Genomic DNA, 16,694 nt, shown 5'->3' with positions numbered 1-16,694 from the left:
CTCAGATCCATAAGTTAAAACTGGTTTGAACAGTGTCTTGTATACAGCTAATTTAGTGTTCTGACTAATTTCTCTCTTATTCCATCATCATCATCATCATATGTATCAAGGATTTAGGCCTAGTATGGCCTGTTCCGGCCTTAGAAGTCATCGTTGAATCGTTTAAGAGGACGTCCTGGTTTTCTTTTTCCTAATGGCTTGTACTTTAAGGCTTGTTTTGGTAATCTTTCTGTTTTCATTCTTTGAACGTGTTCCATCCATCTATGTTTATATTTTTTATTTTTTTCAATTACTGGTTCTTGGTTTAATTCTGTCATAATATCTTCGTTTCTTCTGTGATCAAATAGGGTATACTTTGCAGTTTTTCTCATAAACTTCATTTCTGCTGTTGTTAATCTTTGTTTGTCTTTCTGTTTTATTGTCCAGATTTCGCTTTCATACATTAAGACCGGTAGGGATAATGTATTGTATACTTTTAGCCTGGTTTGTTTTTGAACTAGGTTTGGTTTAAATATAGAGTTAATCACTCCTGTTATTTTTAAATATTTTGCAATTTTTATGTTTATATCTTTTTCATTTTCATAAGTGATCATACATCCTAGGTAGTTAAATGAATTCACCTGTTCTAAGATCTTGTTATCTAATACTATTTTAGTTCTTGCTGGATCTTGTCCTTTAAAGGCCATAGTTTTTGATTTTTCTGTTGATATTATCATACCATAATCTTTGGATATCTCATTTAGATTTAAAATAACTTTCAGTAAGTTATCTTCAGAATTTGTAATTATTATTTGGTCGTCTGCAAAAAGGAGAGTGTTTAAGTAAACTGTAGGTGAAAGTTTAATTCCTTGATGTAAATTTTTACTCCATTTTATTATTATTTCATTTAAGTAGATATTAAAAAGAGTTGCTGAGAGGGGACATCCCTGTCGGACCCCTTGGTTTATCTCTCTTGTATATGATAGCTCATGATTTAAACTTATTTGTATTTGATTATTTTCATATATACTTGTGACAGCTTTTAGGATATTATTTGGTATTTGTCTTTCTTTTAATATGTTAAATAATATGTTTCTTTTAACTCTGTCAAATGCTTTTTCAAAGTCAATAAATGCAATATGTGTTTCTAAATTATATTCTCTTCTTTTCTCTATTATTAATTTTAGGCAGAAGGCTGGGTCTATACATGATCGTCCTTTTCTAAATCCATTTTGTACCTCTAGAATAAAGTTTTCGGAATATTTCATTAGTTTGTTATTTAAGATTCTGCTGTATATTTTGTAACATGAATTTAGTATTCTGATACCTCTATAGTTTTTACGGTCATCTCTATTACCTTTCTTAAAGATAGGAATCACAACTGCTTTTTTCCATTCTATTGGGGGGATACCAGTTGAGTAAATTTTATTTAAAAATAATAAGAGTCTTCCTTTGAATCTTGTTCCTGCATATTTATATAGTTCTGAACCTAGCTTATCTTCTCCAGGTGATTTTCTGTTTCTTGTTTCTTTTAGGCTGATTTCTAATTCTTCTTCAGTTATTTCCTTTTCATTTTCGTTAATTGTTTGCCAGTTGTCTTTTTTAAAATATTTGTCTGTCCACAGTTCTGTGTAGTAATTTAGAAATTCTTCTAATTTCAATTCAGTGTTTAATTTTATGTTTTCTTTGGTATCTGCATTTAGGTGTTTCAAAATCTTATATACATTGGGTCTTATTTTATATAAATCATGTTCTAAATTAGAAACAAATTTGTTCCATGATTCTCTATGTCTTTTTCTGACTTCTCTTTTAGCTATGGCTCTTATTCTTTTATATTCTATTTCATCTTCTAATCTTTTACTGCATAACCATTTGTGATAGGCTTCTTTTTTATTTTTGATTATTTCTTTGATTGTATCATCCCAGATCTTCAGTTTTTTTCTTTTATTGAATTTTTTGGTCTTTCCTAAGCTTTCATTTGCTGCTGCATTTAGTATCGTTTTTATATTAAGTCATTCTATTTCTATTTCTTCATTTTGTTTTATTTTATCTAGATACTGGTTAATTCATTGTTCGTATAGCCATTGTACATTTGTGTCATTCAATAGTCTAGTTTTATAAACAAATGTTTCAATTTTTCTTTCTGTTCTTGTTACTTGTAGCCATTTAGGTGGTAATCTTAATTTTATTTTAACAAGGAAGTGGTCACTGCTTATTTCATATCCTCTGTGAACTCTAACATCTAGTGAAAATTTTGATGTCTTTTCATTTAATATGAAGTAATCTAATATTGATTTCCATCCTCTTGCTGCCCAAGTATATTTATGTATGTCTTTCTGTTTATAGAAGGAATTCATTACTTTTAGGTTATTATAAACTACAAAGTCAATCAATTTTTTACCATTTCTGTTTAGAGTGTGTTCTCCATGTATTCCTATATTATTATTAATTTTCGTGTTTCCAATTCTTGCATTTAAGTCTCCTGCTAAAATTATGTAATCATTTTTATTTATTTTATTATATATGTTTTGTAGCTGGTTATAAAAATCAATATTATCCTGTTCTCTTCCTTCTTCTGGGGCATATAAACCAAATATTGTTAAATAGCCTCTATCTATTTTTATTCTAGCTTCTATTTTTCTTTCATTCCATAATTTATAATGTTTTAACTGTTTTGAAAGGGAGTTATGAATCCAAATCATGACTCCTGCTTGTGCTCTTTGGTCTCTGTCAACTCCACTGTATATCACATTAAAATTTTCAGTTCTCATAGTTCCTTTTAATTTCTTTTTTGTTTCAGTGATTACTGCTCTCTGATTCCATATGAATTTATTGAACTGACTTCCCACCATACCAGCTTTGCTGATTCTGTTGTCTATTTCTATATTTAATTTACCATCTTCAGTAAAAATCGTGCCTAAGTAACTGAAATGTTTTACTAGTTCCACAGGTTCTCCATTCACAACACAGTTGACATTTTCAATGATTCTGCCTATTTTCATTGTCTTTGTCTTTTTATCACTGACCTTCATACCATATCTATTACAACAGCTATTCAATTTAGTCAGAGAATCTTGCAGACTTGTAGCAGATTTATTTAGAAGTATAACATCATCCGCATAAAGCAAAGAGCTGACATTAACATCTCCAATTTTGATATCATGTTTAATACCACTTTCCTTCATAATGTGATCCATATAGATAATGAATAATAGAGGTGATAATGTACATCCTTGTCTCACACCAGATTTAACATTAAACCATCTTCCTGTACTTCCTTCAATTCTAACAGCTGACTTACAACTCAAATAAAGACTAAGTATTGCTTGATATAATGCCCCAATGACACCATATAACTGCCGCGTATTGAATAGCTTCTCTCTTGGCACCTTGTCATATGCCTTTTCCAAATCGACAAAACTTAAATACAGAACTTTGTTATATTGACATGCTTTCTCAACTATTTGTCGTAAAGTGAAGATCTGATCCTGACAGCCTCTGTTTGGCCTGAATCCAGCTTGTTCTTCACCAAGCTTTTCTTCCACAATTCTTCTCAACCGTTTCTCAAGTATACTTGCATAGATCTTGCCAGGAACACTCATTAGGGAAATAACTCTGTAATTCTCACATTCAGTTTTATTTCCCTTTTTTATATATGGGTTCTATGAGAACTCTACTCCAATCATCGGGAATTCGTCCCTCGGTCCAGGCTTTCTGAACTATGCAGTACAGCCACTGTAAGACTTTTATACCACCATATTTCAGCATTTCTGGTCGAATATCATCTACTCCTGCTGCCTTTCCACATTTCAAGCCTTTGATGGCTTTTTCTACTTCAAGTATTGATATGTATTCCTGACTGCATGCCTGGGCAGTGTTTTTTATCACTGTGCTGTCATCACTGCTTGTTTCATTTAGCAGTTTTTCAAAGTAATTACTACATACTTCAAGCATATCTTTTTCTCCTGTTTTCATGTCACCTTTATCATCACTAACTCCTTTTACAGCACTCTCTTTCCTCCATTCCTAAGCTTCTTCAACAACCTCCAGAATATTTTGCCACCTTCTTGATATTTATTTTCTATATTCTTGCCAAAGTCCTCCCATGACTTTTGTTTAGCTAGTTTTACACACTGTTTAGCTTTCTTACTTTTGTCTCTGTATTCTGTAAGAGTAAAAGCTGACTTATTTGCCAGGAACTTTTGATATGCTTTCTTCTTTTCCTTCACTGCCTCTTTAACTTCCTGTGTCCACCAGGGAGTTCTGATTTTTTTATCCTTGCACACAACCTCACCACATGCCTCTCTGGCAGAATCAATCAATGTTTTCTTCAGAGTTTGCCACTGAATCTCCAAGGTTTGATTCCTGTTCTCAAACTCTTTCATTTTCTTTTCAATAATCTTTCTGTATTTTAGTCTACAGTTCACATCTGAGAGCTGCTCAACTTTTATTTGCATTAAAACTTTCTTACATGTTATTCTTTTCAATATGAAATTCAATTTTATCCTGCTCAAGACTAAATAGTGATCTTTTTTAAATAATGAAACCTGTGGTGCATTCATAATTAGAAGAAACACACGTATAAACCACAGTGAAAATTATTTAATTGTAAATATTATGAAGAAATACAATTTTGCCACTACTTACAAACCTATCAACCAAATTTACAACTTGTTACCTTCTCCTAAGGACAAATTCTCACCCTTGATGTTACCTGGTGTTTATGTGATTCCATGATCATGCAAATTATCTTATTTTGGACAGACAGGTAGGTCTGTTCAGAAACGCATCTCGGAACATCAAGACCACATTCGTCTTCTTAAACCGCAGAAATCTGGCCTCTCTCAACACGGAATTGAAAATTCAATCTATAGGATCCATTGGGAAAAGGCTAAACTTTTACATAGATCTTTATTTAAACATGAACGTTTATACAAAGAAAGTTCTGAAGCCCTACTACACAGACCAAACTTAAACCGCAACGATGTTCTTACTATTCCTAAAGTATGGGAAATTATCATACAAAACTGTGTTAAATAATTAACGTTTTTTTTTTTTTTTTTTACTACTTTAGCACGTTATGCACTATTTCATGAGATTCTATTGTAATCATGCGCCCTAACTGTATGTTATTCCTAATTTTTGTTTAAATACTGTACTGATGATGTCCTAAGATACTTAGGATGAAATATTTACAATGAAATAATTTTCACTGTGGTTTATACGTGTGTTTCTTCTAATTAAATAGTGATCGCTTCCAATTTCAAATCCGCTGTACGCTCTGGTGTCCTGCACCAGGGAGAAAACATCACTATCAGCAATAACATAGTCAATGAGACTTTTCTTATTCCTAGCCTCTTCTCTCCATGTGAATTTGTGCACATTTTTATGTTGGAACATGGTGTTAGTAATAACCAGTCCATGTCCTGAGCAGAAATCCAACAGATATTTGCCATTATTATTAGCTTTGCTCTTTTCTCCAAATTTTCCCAAAATATTTTTATATGTCTCACAATCATTTCCTACTCTGCTATTTAGATCCCCAACAAGGACCAACTTTTCCTTTTTCATTGTGTCAGTTGCTTTTTCTAAAGCGTCAAAAAATTCCTCCACTTCTACCTTAGTAGAACCTTATGTGGGACCATAGGCACAAATAAGTCTCATTGTCCAGTTCCCCATTCTCATATTTGCCCACATTACTCTACTTGAGACTGACTGCCATTCAAGAAGATTAGCCTTATATTTTGTGTTGAATACTATGGTTTTTATTGATATACTTTCAAATTGGAGGAATTTTCAGTATGTAAATATGTTTGGAGTTAAAGAGCATCACTCACAATGCAAGAAACCAAAATTCCTGTTCTGGAGACCAAACACGTATTTGCTAATTGAGATCTCCAAGGTCGATGACTTTCACCAGGCAGTGAAGATCATCTACTGCCTCATAGGTCTAGTTGGCATTTCAGGACTGTACAATGTTAGTTATGAGGATCGGCTGAGGGAATGTGGACTGCAAAGTTTGGTGGATAGAAGAAGGAGAGGTGATATGATTAAGACTTTAAGCTGTTGAGAGGTGGTTACAGGGTTGACACTGGGAAGTTCTTTCGCTTGGTTGAACAGCGGGAAGGAGTAATGACAAGGGGCCATCCATGGAAGTTAGGAAAGGAAACTGTGAGCAAGAGGGTGAGGAGTGGTTTCTTTGCATGAAGGGTAGTTGAACCATGGAATGCATTGCCTGATAGTGGTGAGAGCGAGAATGGTCAATGAGTTTAAGGAGTGGTATGATAGACTTTGTGTTTCCTAAGAGGAACCTCCCATGACGAGTCTTGATAGATTTTGAATTTTCCTAGGAAGGACCTCCCGTGATGAGTCTTTTGACTCCATGGAGGCCTGAATAATAAAAATAATATTAGTACTATAGGTGGACTAGGGGTTTTTAATTATTTTTATTTTCTTTTAAATAGTTTTATTATTTTTTTAAAATATTTTTATAATCTGAAACTCTATTCTGGGGAAACCCCCTTCAGGCATTGGCCTCATAGAGACAATGAAATTCATCTCAATATGAAGACATTTACAAGCATTCATGCCCAGAGCTCCAGAAATCCACTTGCCCATTGCCGAGTTATCAAATACAAGTGGTGAGTAAATTTTCAGCCTTGGTCTAAATTCATTCAAAATATATATTACTTTACTTTCTTCACATAATTTACACTTTTCTTTCCATTTAAAAACATCATTCGTATTCACAGTCAAGTTATTTTATGGGTAGCTTCCATAAATTTGTTAAAAAATTTTATTTCTAACCAGTACCTTATGCACATAATAATTCCTTTGCAGAATGTCCCCCCCCCCCAACAATAAGTTTGCTAGAGGATACTCTCAAAGATACACCTTGCTACTGTTTTCAAAGGTATAGTAATGCTATTCTATGACACCAGGAAGTTGATCTGAACTTAAACCTATTGGGCATTTGGTTAATTTTTAAATAAATAATCAAGAATTCTCAAGCAACATTTTATTTTGCATGGCTAACAAATGATCATAATTCTTACAAAAATCAGAAATACCATTAAACAATTTAATTTACTTAGTTTGATTTTCATTCATTTCTCTGACAGGGATAATACACAATTACATGAATTTATGTTCTTGTTCTCCTAAACCCTTAAGAAGTGTGTGCAACTGTAACAGAGTTTTTGGCATAAGCTTATTTTAACAATTCACAACATGAATTGAACATTAATTTAATACTTGGATGTTTTACAAAATGAAAAGGCTTTTTAATACTGTTATTAAAAAAAAATAAAATTAACTTGCAAAGATGAATTGGATACCAATCCTGTAACTAATATTTATCGTGAATAACTAGTGAGTGTTCGCTACTTTCTTTATGTCTAAGTGAATTTTATTATTTGTCTTTTCCAGGTAACTATTTTTTATGGATAAGAACAATAAACGAAAGGAAACATAAACCAAAATTTTATTTTATTTTTGTAAAATCATGCAAAACTGAAGGTGAGTGTAAAGATCTCCAAAAGTGTTGAAAACACTAGAGAGATTTGTGATGTGTCATCAAGTAAGTTGTGCTTTCCTAGACAAATGGCTTGGAGTTCAGATGGTTGCATATGAAGATAAGTTGCATTTGGTATATATAGAAAAATATCCTGGGACTACTATCAGTAACTTTAGATTACTACAAGGCTTTCAAAAAACCTTTCAAAGTACTGAAATTTAGTTTTCATGAGGTATCCAATTCTCATAAAAAATGCTGTGACAGACTTGGCCAGAAATTAACAGAAAACACACTTCTAGCTGCATGAGAAAGAAAGAAAGATAGATCCTAATATGTTTCAATACCTTAAGAGCATTTTTAATACCTAATTTCAATAAGTCATTAACTGATTTCAAAAATGTAATCACTCTGCTACACATGCATGTGGATACAGGTCCAATCCATGTAGTAGAACAACAAGAAAATGATATGAAATGTAAAGAATTTGTGTCCAGATGTTCCAAATAAGGAGAGACTCTTTTAGATAACAGTAACCAACTGATAACGTTAAGCAAAGGATATAAAAAATTGCATTATTTATTTCAATTTATTGTTATAAACAACTTTTTTAATAAGCAACAACTTAAAGTTTATTTTTAAAGCTTATCTTATGTTTTCTGTCGTGTCTTTGAATATAGGAGTTCATGAATAAATTGCTCACACTCATAATGGGTTTCGAAGTTTGTTGCTCCATGTTGCAAATCGTGACAAAGTATTCGTAGAGCTTCTTGCATCTGGTCATTGGTTGGAGGAGTTTCTAAAATTTATTCTTCTATAGTTGTATTAGGTTCACTTCCTTTCTTCTATTAGTTTAATTTCTCATCAGAAGCAGCTTGAAATATTTCTGACAGTGTCATTGTAGCTACCACTTCAAACATTGTTATCAATATCCAACTAATTTTCAAATCCTTCTTCTGACATACCATCTGGGGTTTTATCAAAAATTTCCTTTATAAGATATTCAAATTCTTCAGAAGAAGGAATTTCAGAGTTTCTCTTAAAAAATTCACCTTTTGGAAGTAATTTAGGATAGTCTTCTCTGAGACTTGCTCCCATGACATTGTACCAACTGCAATGAATCATGAAGGGAAATCTTTTTTGCAACTGCACTTGCATCAGATTCGTCTTTTATATAATCAAGTTCAGCAATAATTCTCGCACAAACTTCCTGCAATAATAAGCTTTAAAAGCTCGTGTGATGCCTTGGTCACATGGTTGAATTAACGATGTAGCGTTCAAAGGCAAGATTACTTGGATGTTCTTTACGATAAATTGTTTGTGTGTGTGCAGTGCAGTTGTCTACTAACAGGACAATTTTTCACTTTAATTTAAGATCCCACTTAACTAACCAATTGTTGAAAATGTCACCAAGCTTTTGCACTAGAACAGTAGTCAATGGGCAAACTTTTGACACCTTTAAAACTGAGGATTTTTACTTTTTCCAATCACTAGGAGCTCTTGTTTCTCACCTTTCATATCGGCACAACAAAGAACTGTGACTTGCTCTTTTGAAGATTTAAATCCTTTAAGTACTTTCATTTTTAAACAAATAAGTATGCTCAAGCATTGCACGAAAATAGTCCTGTTTCATCTGCATTGTAAATATCCTCAGGAGAATATTCAGCGAACATTTTTGGCCACTTAGTCTTAATCCATGCATCAGCTGATACAAAATCAGCACTTTTTTCTTCACCATGACTACACTTGTACACTTTTAAATGTACAGCTGCACTACGCTGACTCATTTTGGGCAACTTATCATAGAACTCCAAAATTCTTTGCTTTTCTTGAAAAGATAAAGCTTTACGATTTTTACTTGCTTCTGCCATAATGCTAAGGGCTGTTTTAATGAGCACCTAAAAAGTCAAATTCACTTACGGAAAGAGAGAGCATGAAAATAAACTCGAAAAATCACAATTAGACTGTGTTTAACCCCCCCCCCTGCATTTGCCTTGAAGATTTACGGTAGACTAAGATTAACAAACAAACAAAAAAAAAAAGGCTTCGACAAATGTTCTTTGTCAAATTTTTCTCCAGATTAACCCTTATTTCTTAGAATTCTGAGACGCAAAAGGCAAAACAATCAAGATTTTGATAACAATAACAGAACTTTGATTATAATAGACGGATTATTTTTATATATTAGCAATTAAAATGTATGTAAGATCGTCCCTCATCTCATCGTAGTTCTACTTATTTAAAAAAAGTTGTCATAAATAAATCTTCCCATACCCTTTCATCGACAGAAGAAACTGTACTTGCTAAAGGTCTCAATTTTGTTCTCGCTCCTACATTCATCCACAAAGAACTTTTCCTAACAAAGATAGAAAAAGCTGCATCCTCACTTCCAAACCAAGAAGCAAACCTTCTACATATGGAAGCTATATTCACAATAAATCATGCAAGACCCCCATATGACAACATTTCTCATAGTGAAAGATTAGCCATTAAAAACTTAATCATAATTCTTCCTGCAGACAACAAATGCTACTGTCATCTTAGACAAAACTGATTACCATAACAAAATTATTGAATTACTGGAAACTGACACTTACTTTGAACTAAATAGTGACCCTACAAGGGAATTGCACAATAGGGACAACAATTTGCTAAAAACCACCTGAATTACCAAGAAACATCCATCTTTCCCTCAGATCTACTCATCTGCTAATCCAACAATTATACAGTCTCCCAAAGATCCATAAAGTGCACTCCCCCACCCTTAAACCAATTGTTGAAGGTATCAACTCACCTACTTACAACTTCTCTAAATATCTCGCATCCTTCTTAAAAAACCTAACAGAAAAATCCTTCTCTTATATAAAAAATTCAGCTGACTTCATATCTAAAATCAAAGACTTCAAACTTAACAAATCAGATTTGATGGCTAGTTTTGATATAGTTTCTCTCTTCACGAATGTTCCTACCCAAGAAGTCCTAATCTTCTCAAGAGCAAATTATCCAAGAAATTCTTTTCATTACTTTCTGTGTAAATTCAGGATACTTCAAATTTGATGACAAGATCTTTAAACAGAACTCAGGATTAACTATGGGTAGTCTGCTCTCGCCGGTACTTGCTAATATATTTCTCGAAGACTTCGAAGAAAAGGCGATTAATTCCTCAACACCTAAACCCAATATCTGGTACCGTTTTATAGATGATGCTTTCCTCATTTGGGAACACAGTTTAAACAACCTTAATATTTTTCTAGATTATCTTAACAACTTTCATCAGAAAATTAAATTCACCTATGAATTAGAATTCAAAAACTGTCTTGCTTTTTTCGACTTAAAACTTACAAGATGCTCTGAAAACATCAAAATCTAAATTTTTAGAAAGCCCACACACACACACAGACAGATACCTTCATGCTTCCTCCCATAACTACCCTCCGCAGAAATTTGGTATCGTTTCAATCCTGGAAAATAGAGCCAGATCTTTATTATCAGACGAAACAGAGATTAAAAATGAACTTAATTTATTAAAAAGGACCATTCTTAACAATGGCTTCACTCTTAAGAACATTGAAAAATTTATCTCTCACCGTTGTTTACCTACTATTGAAGATTCTTCTTCCCCAAGAGCATATATATCTTTGCCATACATCAGCTCCCTCTCTCCCCAAACTGGCAAAAATTCTTAAGAAGTTCAACATTAAAACTTATTTCACTATGTTGCCTAAACTTCGCTCCATACTCAGTAGCCCTAAAGTAAAACATCTTCCTCTTCAGTATCCAGGTTTACAAGATCATTTGTGAATGTAGCAAACCATACTATGGTCAGACTGCTAAATCTGTGCTTTTACGTATTGAAGAACACAAAAGAGACATATCCTACAATAGGAACCAAACCATACTATGGTCAGACTGCTAAATCTGTGCTTTTACATATTGAAGAACACAAAAGAGACATATCCTACAATAGGACCCGAGCCAGCGCTCTCTCAAGCCACATCCTTTTCTCTATAAACTCTGACAAAGGCCGCCAACATCTCTTAGACTGGTCTCAAACGTCCAATATACATACTTGTTATGATGAACTTGATTGAATCTAAAGAAATATCTCTCGATTCAGTCCATATGAATAACAGCCTCAGCTACAATTTATCTGATGCGCACATCTCTACTGTCCAATAATGGCGCACTCGTGATAGCTCATGCACGTAGCATACTTCAATTGGAATTTCAGCACGTATTCTTTTTTAAACTGTACTTCAGTTTTTTACATTAGATCTGTTGTTATTTTTTATATAATTCTCTGTATTGGACACCTGAGGAAGTTGATTTTTTCAACGAAACTAGTAGTGTCTCACAATTAAACCTTATTCTTTTTTAATCTCGGTGTTATAGTCATTTAAACCATATTAATATTCATATATATATACATATAGACATACAGGGTGTCTCATAATTTTTAGTGAAGTTTTAAACTTTAATAGGTCCAACATTATAAAAGTTATCAATTTATAGTATATAATAGCTTAAAGAGTATGTAATTAAATTTTATCTACAATGATTTGTTTCTTATTAGTGCTCAACATGACTGCCATCTTGTGTGATGCATGTAACTAGGCGAGTTTTGAAGTTCCAGAAAACGTTCAGTAGTTGCCGAGAGCGACTGCATTGAGTGAGTTTGTAATTTTAGTCTTAAGGTCATCGAGAGAAGCAGGTTTTGAAGCATGCATGACTGTTTTGATGTGACCCCATAAGAAAAAGTCTAACGGAGTCAGGTCAGGTGACTGAGGTGACAATGCAAGAGCACCTCCTCTACCAATCCACCTGTCTGCAAAAGTGTACCCAGAAACTTTCGTACCTGTGTCACATAGTGACAGGGTGCCCCATCCTGTTGGAAAATGCTTTTATTGAAAAGATTTAATCTCTTTAATTCAGGAATAAAAACATTCTGAAGCATTGCTAAATAAGAATCACTCCCCTGACAGTAGGCTCATCAAAAAAGAATGGCCCAATAATGCACCACCTCCTAACCACGCATCACACAATTAACTTTTGGTGAGTCTCTTTCATGTTGCAACATTTTCTGAGGCTTTTCTATATCCCAAATGGGGAAATTGTGACGGTTATCTTTCCCACTTATGTGGAATGTTGCTTCATCTGGAAAACTCAAATGTCAATAACATATGTGTCATTTTCCATTTGTGTCTTCATCAGTAGACAGAAATCCAACCTGGCACGATAATCCTCTTCTTGTAGCATTTGAGCAGTCGTAATTCTGTAAGCATGTTTATGGAGTTGTCTGGTTAGAATTCTGTGCACTTTGTTTTTGGTACATTTAAATCAGCAGCAACATATTGCACTGATTTCTTAGGACTCTTATCAAATGCCCTTTCGTTTTCGACCACATTCGCTTCCCTGATCTTGGTTTGTCATGAATTGATCCAGTTTCTTCGAATTTTTTCATCCAGTTATTAATTAAATTTCTGTGGGGAGCCTTCATGTTATAATGGGCAGAGAATTTTCTTCTTACTGCTGTTATGAATTTGAGCTCAACAAGCCACAGGACATAACTGACTTTTTCTTCAACATTTGCCATCTTCAATCACATCAATCTAAAAAAAAATAAGAAAAATGTAATGAAATCATAATATTCACACATCAAAAATTCTAATAGTTATACTTTCAAATGATATTTATTGTGACTCTGTAACTGATATTTTTGAAGCAGTTAAAGATTAAACTGCACTAAGAATTATGGGACACCCTGTATATGTTTGTTCTCCACATTATGGTGCCCACTGACTTCTTTCCAAGCAACATATATACAGGGCTGGACAAAATCACTTGTTTTTGAGGAGAGAGAATTTTTAGTTGATGAGTAAAGAAATCAGAAGGGTTTCAATTTCGTTTACAAAATGTTGACTACGTTTTATGTTGTAAACAGTTTTTGTATTTGACCAGAATCTCCAATAGTTATGAAAAGTCATAACTATTGGGGATGCTGGTCATTACAAATGCCTGTGTTTTAACTGATTTTGTCACAATAGAATGTGGCCAATAAGAGGATAGGATATGCATGCATTGTTTATATCTTTAGAAAGTGCTCAGCCATACTAAGTAAACAGCCAACAGTGATACTAAATTTATAACAGATGTACTGTGGACACTGATTTATTAATGACCACTGATAGTCATTTTGTATTCACTGATGAAATATGCTTTATTTGACCCATTAGTAATGGATATGAAAATGTGGAAAGGATCTCTCACCCCCAAATTATATAATTTCTTTATATTTATTCTAAAAATGTAATTAGGCTGTGTTTTTTTTTCAGTTGCTACTGCATCATAAGAAAATTACTATAACTGTGAAAATATATTTCATATGTTTTTAGTTACATATTTATTGCTTATAGTCAGGCACCACTGATAAAATGCATGAGTTTTTCCTCCTTGTCTCATAGAATGACAATCACACTAATATATACATTTTATTTGTTTAGCATACGATGATGCAATCAGCCATATATGCAGGTATGGCAACATTTTCTGAAAGCTATGGGTTATAGCAATATAAATTTTGTCGGTAGCTGATTTGCCTGCAGTTAGAATATTCATTCATCAGTGATAGTTATAAAGAGTAAAAATTATTCAAAGTATAATTTAACAAAAGCTTATAAACTCACCAGGTCCAGAATTGAACATATGATTATGATATGTATAACTCCTATTGAAGAAAATATATTCTACTTAGGTTAATATCTAACTAATGAGATACTTGCATGACTGGTTAGAAAGCACTGTGTTTTTGGGTGGAAGTTTCTGCTAGTTTAAGAAAGAGCACATATTTTTATAGACTTTGAAAAGAAAAAAAAATTTCTAAATTTGTCTTAGAATAAACAAAAGATATAACAAAGCAAAAGGTCCAAAGAAATCAGAAATATAAACAAATAAATAAATGGTGGTGGTCCTTATAATGAAGTTCAAAAATTTCAATAAGGAAAAATATATATTAAAATATAATCAATGTAAAACATAAAAACTAAGTTCTTTTGACATTACCTTTGGTTTCCTTTGTTGAATATGTCTAAAAAGCCCAAAATAGAGAATGCCAGCATTTATCTTACAACTTAGAATGGTAACATCTAGAAAAGAAGAAACATCTAATTAATAATTTTCAAAATCTGTTAAGCAGCAATTACTGTAAACTTATAAACCATCACTGTAAGTTACATTTGGATATACATGCTATATTTTTAACCATCTATTTAAATTTTATTAAATTTTAACCATTTAAACAAATTTCTGCTCTGAGAAATAAAAGTTTACAGAACTCATTTGAACATGGCTCTGCTTAGAGTAATATTTACTAAGTATGATGTCATTTAAATAGCCATAAAGGATAACCAATCCTTAAACAAGATATCAAGATGGGTTAAACTAGTCAACACAAGCTAACTATGTGAAATTGCTAATAAATGTTTCAGAAGAGTGAGTATATAAGAATAACAATAGCATCAATCTGTTTTGCAGGTGACCTAGTGAAAGAGCCTCTCGTCTACATTTGGCCACCAACAAACTGTGAATTTCCACACTCACATGAATGTCTGTGAGCCTTTTAGTCGGACAAAATTCTAAATGCCATATGCAAGAACACCAGTCTGCTCAATGATGGTCTGAAGTCAGTTCAAAAGTATTATATTTATCTCTAAAGTAAGATCCCTAAATTTTCTGTTCTCTGGATCTACTACAATTAGGCACCAGTGTACAGCTTCCAAACTTGATATGGATGTGGTTATCATTATAAAAAAAAAAAAAAAGAAAGAAAGAAAAAGGTATATTTCAGGATAGGGAGGCTGGCAGAAGAAGAGTTAAAAGATAGAATGAAAATTATAAGCAACCTTAATATCATTTGCAGTACCTCTTACTCTCCTCTTGATTTTGTATTAAGAAATAGGCAGCAGTAACTTAAGACAGATTTTAATTTGATACTAATACATTTGGCAGGTATGCTCCTAAAATGATATTTATTGTTATTTTGTTTTTGACCATTTATTATTATTTATCACTTAAATTTGATGATTTAGCCATCTCCTGGGAGGTGGCTAAATGTGTAAAATTTTCTATAAAGAGGGGGAATACATGGAATTACAAGGCTGGTAAGTATGACAAGCTTAGGAGATTGCTTCTGCAAGGATTGGATGCTGATTAGTGCACAAGAGTGGCAAAGGAGTGTTTGAGGGAAGTAATGACAGACTGCATACCAGCTCGAGTTAGTCCCCAGGGGGATAGAAAGAAGGGAAAATAGTTCCATTGTATAAAGGAGGCTCCAAGACTGATGTAGCAAATTACCTACCTGATCAGGAGGGTAAATCAAGTGGCAGTTAATTGGATGAATATCATTATGAAGCAGAAGCTGCAAAAAAAAAAAAAATGTCAAAGGAATTCAAGAAGAAAGGTGACCAGCAGGCATATGAATAGTACAAAGCACAGGTCAGAAGAGTAAAACCAGTGTGGTAAGGAATGCAAAAGCAGAGTATGGAAGGAAATTAGCAATGCAAGCTAAAGATAATCACTTGATATGCTGCAAGTAAAAGAATGTTTATGGCAGAATGATTTTAATGAATGCCGATGGTAGGGAGGTAACTAAATCAGTCAAAACAGTAGAATTACTAAGTGAACAACTTGCAAGAATATATCATCCAGGTGGAGATACTGCAGTAATGAGAGAGGCAAAGGCTTATATGGGAACTGAGGTAAATGAAATGGAGGTGCATAGTATATTACAGAACCTTGATGTGAATACAGTTGTGGGATTGGATAATATACCAGCTCGAGTTAGTCCCTTGGGGTATAGAAAGAAGGGAAAATAGTTCCATCGTATAAAGGCAGTTCCAAGGCTGATGTAGCAAATTACCTACCGATCAGCATATCAGGAGTTGCTGTCAAGGGATTGGAAAAGTTAGTCAAGAGCAAAATACAGGAATGGATAGATGGAAATGGGATACTGTATGGAGGCAACATGGTTTTGTGAAAGGTAGGTGATGCTTCAGTAATTTACGTTTTATAATACAGTGACAGCTGAGTTGGATAAAGGTAATGAGTTTACAGTGATACTAACAGAGAAGCTTAGGTGTTGACAGTTATTCATGACTTATTTTTAATGGTATTAACAATATCAAACTATTTTATCAACAGATGTTTT

General features: G+C 33.2%; 1 protein-coding gene across 3 annotated transcripts in view; it reads right to left on the bottom strand.

The window, feature by feature from the left end:
- Window positions 1-16,694, bottom strand: part of LOC150102123 (tRNA (32-2'-O)-methyltransferase regulator THADA-like) — a 694,369-nt gene that overhangs the window by 534,430 nt on the left and 143,245 nt on the right. For all 3 annotated transcript variants that reach the window (XM_090398691.1, XM_090398692.1, XM_090398693.1), the window contains one exon: window positions 14,552-14,634. In XM_090398691.1, the coding sequence (XP_090254817.1) occupies window positions 14,552-14,634 (83 nt within the window). The remainder of the gene's footprint in view (window positions 1-14,551; window positions 14,635-16,694) is intronic.

The sequence above is a fragment of the Typopeltis vanoorti genome, chromosome 10 (genome assembly GCF_054136105.1).
Source record: "Typopeltis vanoorti isolate ZY-2024b chromosome 10, IOZ_Tvanoo_1.0, whole genome shotgun sequence".
NCBI classification, from domain to species: domain Eukaryota; kingdom Metazoa; phylum Arthropoda; class Arachnida; order Uropygi; family Thelyphonidae; genus Typopeltis; species Typopeltis vanoorti.
Note: the sequence above shows the minus strand (reverse complement) of the source record. Positions and strands in the feature narration are given on the sequence as shown.